Here is a 13,519-nt window from a genome sequence, read left to right on the forward strand (position 1 = left end):
AAATTTATATAAAAAGGGGTGAACTGGATGGGGAGAATTGCAGGAACCCAGTTCTGGCCCTCTTGGAACGTAATTCCCATGCAGAAGGAGAGAAGCAACCTGAACTCTGGTTATGGCAGCCCTGAGCCCCTGGCCTGGACATAGAGTGGAAGCAGTAAAGCCTTCTCCTGGGGTTCCACTGGCTATTCTGTACTAGATCAGAAGATGAAACAGATATTACTAGGATGGACAGTGATCCCTCAAACTAATCCCACTGGCACTGTACTTGGTGGAAATTTCCTCTAGATTTCTATCAATGCTGACACAAGATTTTATGCTTTTGCAGAGCTTCGTGGGTATTTTAATAGGAGATAGAATGCATCTTAGACTAACCCAACGTTAATTTTTACATATTCCTGATGCAGTTCCCCTCCCTGTCTTAGAGAACAATGTACTCTTTATACATATAAAACAATGATTTTTCAATTTCGATAAGGGCTGAAAATTACACCACTCATCAACTCCTATGGCAGCCACATGGTGCTTGCAGGTGGAATTCTACAAGATGACATAAAGGGGGTTAAACAGAAGCATCCTGGCCTCTAGAGCAAGCAATGGTGTTGTGCAAAATGGCCTGTAGGAACTCTAGCTGCTTCCAGAAGCTTGTCATTAAGCTGACTCGTTCTCTACTAAACTTAACAGATAGTTTACCAGCAAGGATATCCCTTAAACACATGCCAAAAGGAAAAGTGTAACACCGTGTATCTTTACCTTATAATAAACTCTGGTCACCAAACCCCACTGAAGAACCCTTTCACGAAATTTCACTGCTTTCAACAGAAAGGCAAGATCATAAATGCCAGGAAACTGAAAGAAAATCACAGTGACCATCATTATGTTGGTCTCACCAAAGAATTTCATTTGAAAGAAATAGAGTGGGTTTGTTTTTAAAAATATTTTTTTTCCTGTAGAAAAATAGTGTCAGTATACATAATCTCCCCATCCCATCTCTCATTGACTATTCATAATATTCTTTTCAGTAATCTTAGCTCCAGTTTATTCTAGGTGGTTGTCCTTGTGGTATAGAGATGATTTGGTTTCCTAATTTTTCCACTTACTATTGTATTATAAGTAGTGTTCAATATTTTATATAGTCTTTCTTAATGAATAGCAATATGATTTCTGTCAAGTATAATCAACCATTATACAATTCATGTATGACTCAACCATTATACAATCTTTTTTTTTTTTTGAAACAGAGTCTTACTCTGTTTCCCAGGCTGGAGTACAGTGGCACGATCTCGGCTGACTGCAACCTCCACCTCCTGGGTTCAAGTGATTCTCATGCCTCAGCTTCCTGATTAGTGGGGACCACAGGCGCGTGCCACTGTGTCTGGCTAATTTTTGTATTTTTAGTAGAGACAGGGTTTCACCATGTTGGCCAGGCTGGTCTTGAACTGCTGACCTCAAGTGATCTGCCCGCCTCAAGCCTCCCAAAGTGCTGGGATTACAGGCACGGAAGTTAGTTTATAATAGTAACCGCTGCTGGGCATTTACTATAATTATTATAATTGGATATTAATAATCAAATATATCTGTTACAAAATATTTATCAATTAATAATATTTATTAAATATATTACATATCAGGAATTGTACTCATTATTTGCTGTGAATTATTCAATTTTCTCAATAATTCTAGAATATGATAATTATCCAGTAAAAAGTTCAGGAAACTGAGGCTCAGCAAGATTTGGTAACTTGCTCAAGGTCACACAGGCAGTCAAGCTCAGGTTTTGTTGGGGAACATCAGTGTTTAAAGCAAGAGGCACCCCGAAGGGAAGTGAGAGGGCTGTGTGCAAGCACAGGGGAGGGTGTGCTACAGAGATGGTGGCATTCTTCAGCAGGCAGCAATTCCCATCTTTCCCATTTGGCAAATGAGGAAACTGAGGCACAGAGGAGTTAAGAGACGTAAGCACAGACTCAAAACAACCAAGTTCACAATTAAAAGCCTGTAAGCTTTTCATCATGAAACTCTATATTTCATGCCAATTTTATGGCCCCACCATGAACCTTTAGATAACCTAGACAAACAGGGGAAGAGTTAATTCACACTTAGAGTTTCCCATAGTGCAGCCACCTCTTGCCCTCCCCTTTCCCCACTTCCTGAGGAAGTAAGTTATTATAAGACCCAAATAACTTAAATTCATATTAACTAAAAATAAAAAACCCAAGTGGCTGTTGTTGCTTAATCAGAAGGCACGAGAGGAACGTTAAGAAGCAATTGATGCAGTGCTTTTGATATGCCAAGTGCTGAATTAATAATCGCCCTCCATTTAGACAGGGAAGAGGGAGGTATTTACATGCCAATTACCAGGACATTTAAATGATGTCAATGTTTATTCTGAATCTGGGCTTTAAGAAAGTTGGGTTTCTGCCTCAGTCTACTTAATAAAAGATGTAAAGGGCTTTCATATATTATTGAAAAGTATGTTTTAGTCATTCCAGGGGCTGTTGCTGGAAACTGGCCTTCCTGGAATGCCGACTGTAGAACATGTTTGTCCACCTGAGGTTGTGAACTGCATGTGCTGCAGGAAGGGGATCTCACCCACTCGCTGAGTCATGTGAGTCACATGTCATGTAGGTCTAGGAGCCTGCCCAGTGCAAAAGAGTTTGCAGACTCTCTTTAAAAAATAGGAACATTGCTAAAGGCAACCTCTTTGTAACTGCGTATTTTACAAGATCCAAATGACTCTATTGTTAAATAAAGTTTAAATTAAATTAAAATACGTATCATTAGACATCAGGGAAACGCAAACGGAAACCATGGTGAGGTAGCATTATACATCCACCAGAATGACTACAATTAAGTACACTGACATCGAGTGTTGCCGAGGATCTGGAGAAACCAGCGCTCTCATGCTTGCTGATGGGAGCGTAAAATGGTGAAATCTCTTTGCAAAATGTTGTCACAATTCCTAATAAAACTAAATGAACACATACCCTATGTTCTAGCAGTTTCACTCCTACTATTTGCCTAAGAGAAATAAAAACATACGTTCACAAAAAAAAAAAAAAGTAGAAGGCTCATAGCAGTTCTACTCACAGAAGCAAAAAACTGCAAACATTCCAGCTGTCTATTCATCCATAAGAGAATGATTCTACTATATCCATAAAGTCAAATACTACAATAACGAAAAGAAACAAACTAATACACACAACAACATGGGTGAATGTCAAAAAGCATTATGTCAAGTTCACGAGGCAGCTACAAAAGAGTACATACTGCCTGGTTCCATTTACGTGAAGTTCTAGCACAGAAAGACGAATCTGTGGTGGCAAAATATCAGAAGAGTGGCTGTATCTGGGTAGTAAGATTAACCAAGAAGGGCATGAAAGAACTTTCTGGAGTGATGATCTATATCTTAATAAGAGTTTAGTTACATAGGTTTATGTATTTGTCAAAACTCAGTGAATGTACACTTAAGATTTGTGCATTTTATTGTATGTAAATTCTACATAAGAACTATAACTAAATATGTAACTCTAGTTAATAAGGCTCATGCTAAATTATTTAGAAATATGCTGATGTCTACAGTTTACTTTGAAACGGATCAAAAAGAGAAGGTGAATGGATGGGTGAGTTCCATACATAGATCCACAGATATGATAGTGATATGGCAGGTACAGTAATAGGTTAATAGAATCTCCATGGTTTGTACGTAAGTGCTTCCTGTAAAATTATTTCAATTTTGCTGAATATTTGTAAATTTTACAGCACAATGTAGAAAAACATGTTGGGTGCAAGGCAAAATCTTGACTTTCCTGGACACCTACCACTACCTCCTAAAGGTCCACAGGCTGATGAAAGCGGGAAGGGCCCCAGTGGCAGGCTTCCATGCAGGAGGGAGAGAGGCAGCCCTTGCAGGGACAAGCCAGGGCTAAATGGGGCTGTCTGTAGGGCCAGGTACAACCCCTTCTCAGAGTCACTTCCTTCTGGGGCTCCTCTCCCTGCCATGCTCCATCTTCCTTACCTGGTCCCATGGAGGTTTTTCAGTACCATGACTGACTCCTCCCAGGCCGAAATGAGGGGTAGTCACTGTGCGGACAAATGGGTGCACACTGGAGGGATTTGAGGGTGCCAGGAAGTTCTCAGCCCATCTTTCCTCAGGTCCCCACCTTCTCAAGAGTGCTTTTCTCAGGGCTGTCACTATGCCTACCATCCTACTGCTCTCGGAGTGCAGACTCCATGAAGGCAGAGCCCCTAGTAACTGCTGACCACCAATGCGTAGAGAAGTGCCGAGTACACAGTGAGTGCTGAAAACATGTTGATGACAAAGGCTTTCCTTCACATAAAAGTTGGAGTAAGTAAAGTTTTGGGATTTAAGTGGATAAACACAGAGACTGAATCAGTAAAACCTAGATGTGTGGGAGAGAGATGTATACTGTTTTGGAGGTTAATAACTGAGACAATAATAAATGGACTGGAACTTTCCAAATATTTACAATTGGAATACTGCCTTTGGCACATCTCAACTCTGTCCTGGAAAATGTGCTAGGGATATAGATTTGCATATGGGTGACAGCGTGTCATACTTCCAAAATGATGGAAACAAGTCCTGCTCTACTATCTGAAAAAGAAATGAAAGGGCAGATGATTTGTGGCCAGTTGGGGAACAAGTTTCCTGCAAGGATGGAACTGATTCTGGTGGGGAGTTGTGCTATTCTGTCAACTCCTTAACATGTTGGACAATTTTCAAACTAATACATTGGAGGAAAAAGTTATCCATACTATAAACTTCCTACTCAAGAGCTAGAAATATTAGGAAGATCCACTAACTCTAGAATATGAAGACAAACGGAGACATTAAAACTAAGAAAGACTCCAGTGAAACAGTCCTAACGTGTAGGAGCTCGTGTTTTCAAGCTTTAAGATGGACCACAGTTTGAATAAACAGGGTCCTGAGCAGCAATAAAAAAAGAAAAAAAAAAAGACAGATTACAGATTTCTCAATTTCACTTCATCCCAATGGTATAAAAAATCCCAGACCATCATTTACTGTGTTTTCTATGTGTTTAATCAGGATTGTGAGATTACATTCTCTAATCAATAGTTTCCTTAGAAACTAGTTCACTACTTTCGGGTTTCAGGGACCAATAATCTCATTCCCCCAAAAAAATAATTAAAAAATACACAAAACAAAAAAGCATAAGAAGCTCTCTAAAAGTATAATAAAGGAGACAATACATTCATGACCATAAATCAATGAAATAGAAAACAAAGGTACAACAGAAAGGATCAAAGGGAAAAGTTAGTTGTTTGAAAAATAATAAACCAGACAAACATGTGATGAGACTGAGCAACAACAACAAAGAAAGGAGAAGGCACAAGAAATCATTTTAGGAATGACAAATGAGACACAACTACAGATCTAGCAGAGGTTAAAAAGAGAATGATAGAATGATACACAAAAAAACTTACACCAATAAAATCAAAACCAAATGAATAAATTCCTAGAAAAGTACAATTTACTCAAACTGACATGAAAAGAAAAGCCTAGTCTTTAAACAACTAAGCTAATTAAATAGTTTAAAGTACTCGCTAAGCCCAGACTATTTTCAAATTTGATGAATTATCAAATTCTTTCACAGAATAAGAAACCACTCCCCCCAAAATAACTCTATGAGAGCTGTAAAACTTTGACATAAATCTAAATCAGGCATGTACAAGAATAGAAAACTATAAAAATACAATCTCTTACCCCTAAAAAATACTAACAAGCCAATTCCAGGAAAATATAAATATGATAATACAGCATAACAAAATTGAGCATTTCTTAAGCATGCAAGGTAGTTTAACATTAGATGATTTGCAAAAGTTATTCATCAAACTAACAAAATAAAGAACTATATGATCATTTCAACAGATGCAGAAAAATATCATTTGATAAAATTAATCTGGTAATGACAAAAATACATTTAAAATGTATAAGCTTCTTTAGGAAGTAAAATGTGTCTATCAGAAACCTCAGCACTCCAGCCTGGAAGACAGAATAAGACCCTGTCTCTAACATAATAAATAAAATCAGCAATAATGCAAAAGAACACCCTGTAAGATGGCTTCTATTCAAATTGTGTTGGTGGTCCTAGCTCTTGCTGTGAGACATGAAAAGAATAAAAGAAATAATAGTTGGAAAGGAAAAAATAAAAATTTATAATTTGCAAATGATTGTCTATGGAAAAAACCTCCAAAGACTCTACAGACACATTTAAAAGAAATTTCTTTACAGTCAAATTTACACACAAAACCCAATTGCATGTATAATAAACCATTAACTATAAAAATCATAATTTAAAAATATTCTTTTAACAACAAAATTATGGAGTAACTAGTAATAAATCTATGAAAGGATATACTATGTATGGAAAAAATTATACAACCCTGGAGGACACTTTGAAGATGAAAATCTTTGAGGGAAGACCTGCTTTATAAATACGTCAAATTTTCTGCAAATCTATAGATTTAATATACTTTCAAAGCAACTTTCAGCAGGTTTTCAGGCCTGTGGTAAAATACAAATAACAAAACATTTACCATTTTAACTTTATTTACTTTTTTTTTTTTTGAGATGAAGTTTTGCTCTTGTTGCCCAGCCTGGAGTGCAATGGTGCGATCTCGGCTGACTGTGACCTCCGCCTTCTGGGTTCAAGCAATTCTCCTGCCTCAATCTCCCAAGTAGCTGGAAGTACAGGCATGCACCACCACGCCTGGCTAATTTTATGTTTTTAGTAGAGATGGGGTTTCAGCATGTTGCCCAGGCTGATCTCAAACTCCTGACCTCAGGTGATCCACCTGTCTCAGTCTCCCAAAGTGCTGAGATTACAGGCATGAGCCACTGCGCCTGGCCCATTTTATCTACTTTTAAGTGTATAGCTCAGTGGCATTAAGTACATTCACACTGTTGTACAACCATTACCACTATTCATCTCCACAACGTTTTCATCTTCCCAAACTGAAACTCTGTACCTATGAAACAATAACTGCCCATTCTCTCCTGTACTTAGCCCCTGGGAACCAATATTCTACTTTCTATCTCTACAAATTTGACTACTCTAGGTATGTCACGTAAGTACAATCCTACAATATTCATCCTGTGTTTTATTTCTAAGAAACTTGACAAACTGATTACAAAACTTACATGAAATGGCCAAAGATCCTGAACAGCAAACACAATTCTGAATTACATTTCTGATATAATAATATAATACTATAGTAATATTTTATTGCCGGGCGCGGTGGCTCAAGCCTGTAATCCCAGCACTTTGGGAGGCCGAGACGGGCGGATCACGAGGTCAGGAGATCGAGACCATCCTGGCTAACACGGTGAAACCCCGTCTCTACTAAAAAAAAAAATACAAAAAGTTAGCCGGGCGAGGTGGCGGGCGTCTGTAGTCCCAGCTACTCGGGAGGCTGAGGCAGGAGAATGGCGTAAACCTGGGAGGTGGAGCTTGCAGTGAGCTGAGATCCGGCCACTGCACTCCAGCCCGGGCGACAGAGCGAGACTCCGTCTCAAAAAAAAAAAAAAAAAAAAAAAAAAAAGAAAATATAAGACAAGCCACAAACATAGAAAAGATAATTATAGCATTTATAACAACAAAGGATAAAGAGCCCTTAAAAATCAGTAAGAACAAGACACACACACACACACACACACACACACACACACTAAAAATAGGCAAAAAACATGAACAGGCATTTCACGTAGGAAGAAATACAAATGGCAAATAGACATGTGAAATCATGCTCATCCTTAATAGTAATCGCAAAAATTCAGTTTAAAGTCAGGGTGAGAGATCATTTCTTATATTGTATTGACAAAAATTAAGAAGTCTGATAGTACCAAGTTTTGGTGAGAATACAATAAGGCCCCACAAGATACATGCTGCTAATGGGGGTGTAAATTTATACAACCACCTTGAAAAATAATTTGTCACTATCTAGTAAAGTTGAACATTACTCCATACATAGCAATTCCATTCCTAGGTAATATATACCATAAGGGAGTGTTTTTCAAACAACAGATTGCATATAACTAATAGGTCATAAAATCAGTTTTAAGGGTTGGGGTATTTTTTTTTTTCTTTTTGAGACAGAGTCTCGCCCTGTCATCCAGGCTGGAGTGCACTGGTGCATCTCCGCTCACTGCAAGCTCTGCCTCCTGGGTTCACGCCATCCTCCTGCCTCAGTCTCCCAAGTAGCTGGAACTACAGGCGCCCACCACCACGCCCAGCTAATTTTTTTGTAGAGACGGGGTTTCACTGTGTTAGCCAGGATGGTCTCCATCTCCTGACCTTGTGATCCGCCCGCCTCAGCCTCCCAAAGTGCCTCACAGGCATGAGCCACTGCACCTGGCCTTTTTTACTTTTATTTTTATTTTATTTTTTTAGGCAGGGTCTCACTCTGTTGCCCAGGCTGGAGTACACTGGCATGATCTTGGCTCACTTCAACCTCTGCCTCCCAGGCTCAAGTGATCCTCCTGCCTCAGGCTCCTGAGCAGATGGGACCACAGTCATGTGCCACCATGCCTTGCTAATTTTTGTATTAATTTTGTAGAGACAGGGGGTCTCACCATACTGCCCAGGCTGGTCTCGAACTCCTGGGCTTGAGCAGTCCTTCTGTCCTGGCCTCCCAAAGTGCTAGGATCACAGGCATGAGCCACCACGTCTGGCTGAAATCAATATTCTGCTAAGATCAGTTTTCTTTAAAAATAAAATTTAAAAGTATCAGAGAGCATCATTAGTAATAAACAGGGAGGTAGCCACTGCTCCATGAACTGTTTGCTTCAGTTGCTTCTGAAATGGAGGTCCTATGGATATATGGGTGTCCATGGTGATTTAAAGCGTATTTCTTACTCTAAGTAATGTTAACTAAGTTTGAAAGCCCTATAAAAACTCTTGTGCACATCCCCCAGAAAACATGTACAGGGTTTTTCATAACAGCATCATGCAAAATACCAAAAAACCATACATGACCCAAATGTCCAAGATACCAGAGATTAGAATGGATAAGTACAGTGTGGCATACATACAGGATGGAAAATTACAGAATATTGTGAAGAGGAGTTCTGCAGCTATACATAACAATGTAAATGATTCTGAGAAACAAAATACTGAGTGAAAACAAAGTTACAAAATACTATATATATAATGTTTTATTTATAAAGCTAACGGACAATACTGAAAGATCAATACAAACAACCAAAAGCATGGATGTTGAAGCCAGACTGTCTAGGTTCAAATCTCATCTCTGCCACTCACTAGCCATGTAACCTTGAGCAAGGTACTTAACCTCTGTGCCTCAGTTTCCTCATCCATGAAATGGAAATAAGAACTTACCATTTGGAAATGGTAAGCAAGGTACTTAACCTCTGTGTCTCAGTTTCTTCATCTGTGAAATGGAAATAAGAACTCACCATTTGGAAACTTGCCAAATGGAAATAAAAACTCGTGGGGTTTTTAGGATTAAATCCTGTAAACTGATTGGAACAGTGAACATGAAATTAAAAGGGAACTCAAGGAGAAAGAACAGAATGAGCAATGTTTTAGTTTTTAAGTTGGTAGTGAGTGTATAAGCATTAATTTTACATATTCACAGATTTCTTGCACATAGCAAACACTAAAAATCTCAAGCGAGAGTGAGTTATGCCAAGGCTCTGTTAACGCAGGCTTCATGATAAGCCACTGAAGGCAGATGATGACGATGGTCTCAGTAATACGTACCTTGTTCTCAGCTTGTCCCCAACAGATTCAGTCCAGTTTTGGAGCAGGACAAAGAGTGGTTTTTCTTCATACTGTTTGGTGTATTGGGCCAGCAGTTCCCGCCCCACAACCTGTGCAGAGAGTTTATCACTCATCAGTCTCAGCAGTGTAAAAAACGACAATATCTTTAATACTGCAACCCAATAAGATCTATTTGTCACTTAGCAAACTCCTTGGAAGGAATCAAATACAAGACCTGATTCTTAAAATGGCCTCTACTTTCCCAAGGCAAATGTGGGGCATTTATCACACCATCCCCCATCCTCCCCTGTGGCCGACTTCACTAACTGCTTACTGCTTGCTCTCTCTTCTTGCCTGTACCAGTCTCTAACACTGGTCCTGGGACCAACTGTTTTAGCTGACACTTTGGTAAAACCCGCTTGTCTTCCATGGACAGATGGCTGGTCCATTCTCTTTTTCACCCCTGACATTCTCTGGTCAATTAGACTTTTGGGGAATAGTATTGAAATGCACAAATAAAACAGTGTCTACCCTCTATCAATCTTCTACTTCAGCAGCTTTAAAGTTATAATTGGGGCCTAAAATACTGCATGCTTTTCTGTGGTGGTTCAAAGAAGATGTCCATGGCTAGCCCGCTGCAGAAACTCAGCTGATGGTCAGCAACAACCACTAGACATGTGAGTGAGGCCACCTTGGACCAGTATGCTTCCACTCAGCCCCGACATGCTGCTGCCACAGCATGAGTGAGCCCAGGTAAGACCAGCAGAAAAACCACATCATGTGAGCTTAGCCCAAACTGTTGACCTACAGAATCATGAGCTAACAAATTGTTGTCTCAAACCACTACATTTTGGGGTGGTTTGTTACAAATCAATACATAGCTGATTCATTCTCTTTCAATTATCAATTTCAGAATATTTCTTCTTTTCTTTATATGCATACATGTTTTTATATAGATTAAACAAAATGTTATGCATGCTTTCAATCAACTGTATATCATAAATGACATTTTTGGTTCGCACTGTTGTGTAGAATTCTATGTATTTACTGACCATATAATTTTGTTTTGATAAATCATAGCTAACTAAACATTTCCATTTGGTTGGATACTTAGGTTGTTTCCAGTTTTACATTGTCATAATAACCTTGATAGCAATATAAGCAGACAAATAGCATAGTCATATTTTATATTATTACCTGTGAATAATTCCCCATGAACTTGATTGATACAGAGGTTCTTTTTTTTTTTTTTTTAAGAAACTGTTGTTTATTTTCCATCAACCATTTTTCCATGTTGCTTAAGAGCCCGTGCAAGAACAGCTTAAGACCATTCAGTGGTTGCTCCTACCCATTCAGTGGCCTGAGCAGTGGGAGCTGCAGACCAGTCTTCCGTGGCAGGCTGAGCACTCCAGTCTTCAGTAGGGAACTTCTGAATAGGCACAGAGGGGACCTGCACACCTTCAGACTAGTCTGCAACCTCAGGCTGAGTAGCAGTGAACTCAGGAGCTGGAGCAGTCCATTCACCCTGAAATTCCTTCTTGGTCACTGCCTTTTCAGCAGCAGCCTGCTCTTCTTTTTCAATCTCTTCAGGATCTCTGTAGAAGTAGAGCTCAGGCATGACCTCCCACGGGTGTTCACGGAAAATGGTGCCACGCATGCGCAGAACTTCCCGAGCCAGCATCCACCACATCAAACCCACTGAGTGAGCTCCCCTGTTGTTGCATGGGATGGCAATGTCCACATAGCGCACAGGAGAATCTGTGTTACACAGAGCAATGGCAGGTAGGTTAACATAAGATGCCTCCGTGAGAGGCTGGTGGTCAGCCCTGGGGTCAGTAACCACAAGAAGCTGTGGCTCCCTGAAGGCTGCCTGGATCTGGTTAGTGAAGGTTCCAGGAGTGAAGCGGCCAGCAATTAGAGTGGCTCCAGTGGCAGCAGCAAACTTCAGCATGGCCCTCTGGCCAGTATTCCTGGAGGATATAACACTGACATCAGCAGGGTTTTCAATGGCAACAATGGGACGAACCGCCAGCAGAAGCTTCTCCCAGGTCCTCTTCAGATTTATGATGCAGGTGCCATCACTTTTCCTTTTCTAGATGTACTGTTCCATCTGCAAGTCAAGACTGGTGCCACCTAAGTGGGTTCCTGCTGCAAGGAACTTAAGGACATCCTCCTCCTTCATTTGCAGGACATCAAGGGCTCCGGACATTGTGAAAGTTTCCCTTTAAGTTATGACGGGAATCCAGAACAACGCCGTATGGATCCCTCTGTAGGTAGCGCGGAAAAGATACAGAGGTTCTTCAAGAGGGCCACTCCGCCAATAAGACGGATGCTGAAAACTTTCAAAGCATTTTTGCCTGGGGGAGCTTTATTGGCATTGGTGGGCAGAGCCAGGTGTGAAATGCATGGGATCGTCTCAACCAACAGAGGACTGTGCCATACCCTGTGTCCTGTCAAATGCCATGTGGTCAAATACACACAGGCAGTTAAGAGCCCTGAACTTAGTTACACCAAAGCTTTCAGGTTTTCCAAGTCCCAGGCCTATGGAAGAATTAAACTCCCCTGTTCCCTTGAAATTAGAGGTGCTTTAGGCCAGCGCACAAGTGACACAGCCTCCTCTCCTTTCCCATCGCCATGGCAACCTGCAATGCTCCCACGTGTGACTGGTCCGTAAGTCTGGGCATCTGCATTCAAGGCTGACACAGTAATTCTGAGTATAGATGCAGGCATTGTATATCTTGCTGTGTTCATGTTTACTTTATTATTAAATAAATATATTTATAATATAAATAACTTTCCTTTGGTTTCCTTAAGTGTTGTCTTGAATTCTTGCAATTATGTCTCTAGATAGGTTATGTGATCCGTGATTTCATTCAGGATAGTAAAGGGAGTGTTACAAAATATTTATTGTCAAAAAGAGGGCATTAGGTCCAGTGAGACTGAGAATCACTGCATTATGGGTCAAAGAACATGTACATTTTTATGGCTGCTGCTATATAAAATAAGTGTGAGAATCAAACCCTGCCAGGATCTGGAAAAGTGGGGAAAATAAACTGACTTTAACTGGAATTAAAATTAAAGTGATATAGCAATCCAGTTCCATTTCACTAACGCAATACCAGGATTAAGATTTAACTTTGTTTTTGCTAATCTATAAAATTTATGATGGCTGTAACTCTATCTTACTCTTGCTGCAGAAGCAACGTCATTCCAAGTATGAACAAATTGCTTTCTCTGATTCCCACCCCCACAGCTTTCCCTATTGCTCTATTTTTCTCCATAGCATTTATGGCTACCTGGTGCTGCAGACCACAACTTGTTTACTGCCTTGCTGTCTTCCTGCAGCCTGGAAAGCTAGTGTCAGTGGGTCAGAGTGTGTCCATCCTTGTGTCATCAGACAATGTATTGCACAGAGCCCAGAGGCGAGGACTCACCGTTGAAAGAGTGAATGACTAAGTACATTCCCTTCCTGTTCTCCCTATCTCATCCAATAGGTCCAATTCCTTGATAATCTCCTTTAACTTCTGCCACTATTTCCACTTTTTCCATTTAAGCAACTAAAATTGGGTAGAAGTAACTCACTCTAACCAGAATTAAAATTAGAATGATACAATATTCAAGTTCAGGTGCTAAAGTTAAGAAAGACAAGGGAGATAAATTTGGTTCTGGCAAACATTACAAAAGCAGATTACTCACTTTGGATCTCTGCTCCTTTTCTAGGTCATGAGATAAGGAAACATGATTTTTAAAATGAGTTTATT

At 40.0% G+C, this 13,519-nt stretch overlaps 1 protein-coding gene and 1 pseudogene across 2 annotated transcripts in view; both read right to left on the bottom strand.

Moving 5' to 3' along the window:
- LOC117062215 (acyl-coenzyme A oxidase-like protein) overlaps nucleotides 1-13,519 on the bottom strand; it is a 389,661-nt gene that overhangs the window by 100,680 nt on the left and 275,462 nt on the right. Inside the window, exons 14-15 of the mRNA XM_033175478.1 lie at nucleotides 9,759-9,868; nucleotides 751-846 (exon numbers count right to left, since the gene is read on the bottom strand). Coding sequence (XP_033031369.1) covers nucleotides 813-846; nucleotides 9,759-9,868 — 144 coding nt within the window. The 3' untranslated portion in view covers nucleotides 751-812. The remainder of the gene's footprint in view (nucleotides 1-750; nucleotides 847-9,758; nucleotides 9,869-13,519) is intronic.
- LOC117062212 lies at nucleotides 11,014-12,027 on the bottom strand (annotated as a pseudogene). Its single transcript, XR_004428258.1, has one exon. The product of XR_004428258.1 is annotated as a 40S ribosomal protein SA-like (transcript).

This window comes from Trachypithecus francoisi, unplaced genomic scaffold (assembly GCF_009764315.1).
Source record: "Trachypithecus francoisi isolate TF-2019V2 unplaced genomic scaffold, Tfra_2.0 Lachesis_group17, whole genome shotgun sequence".
Taxonomy (NCBI): Eukaryota; Metazoa; Chordata; class Mammalia; order Primates; family Cercopithecidae; genus Trachypithecus; species Trachypithecus francoisi.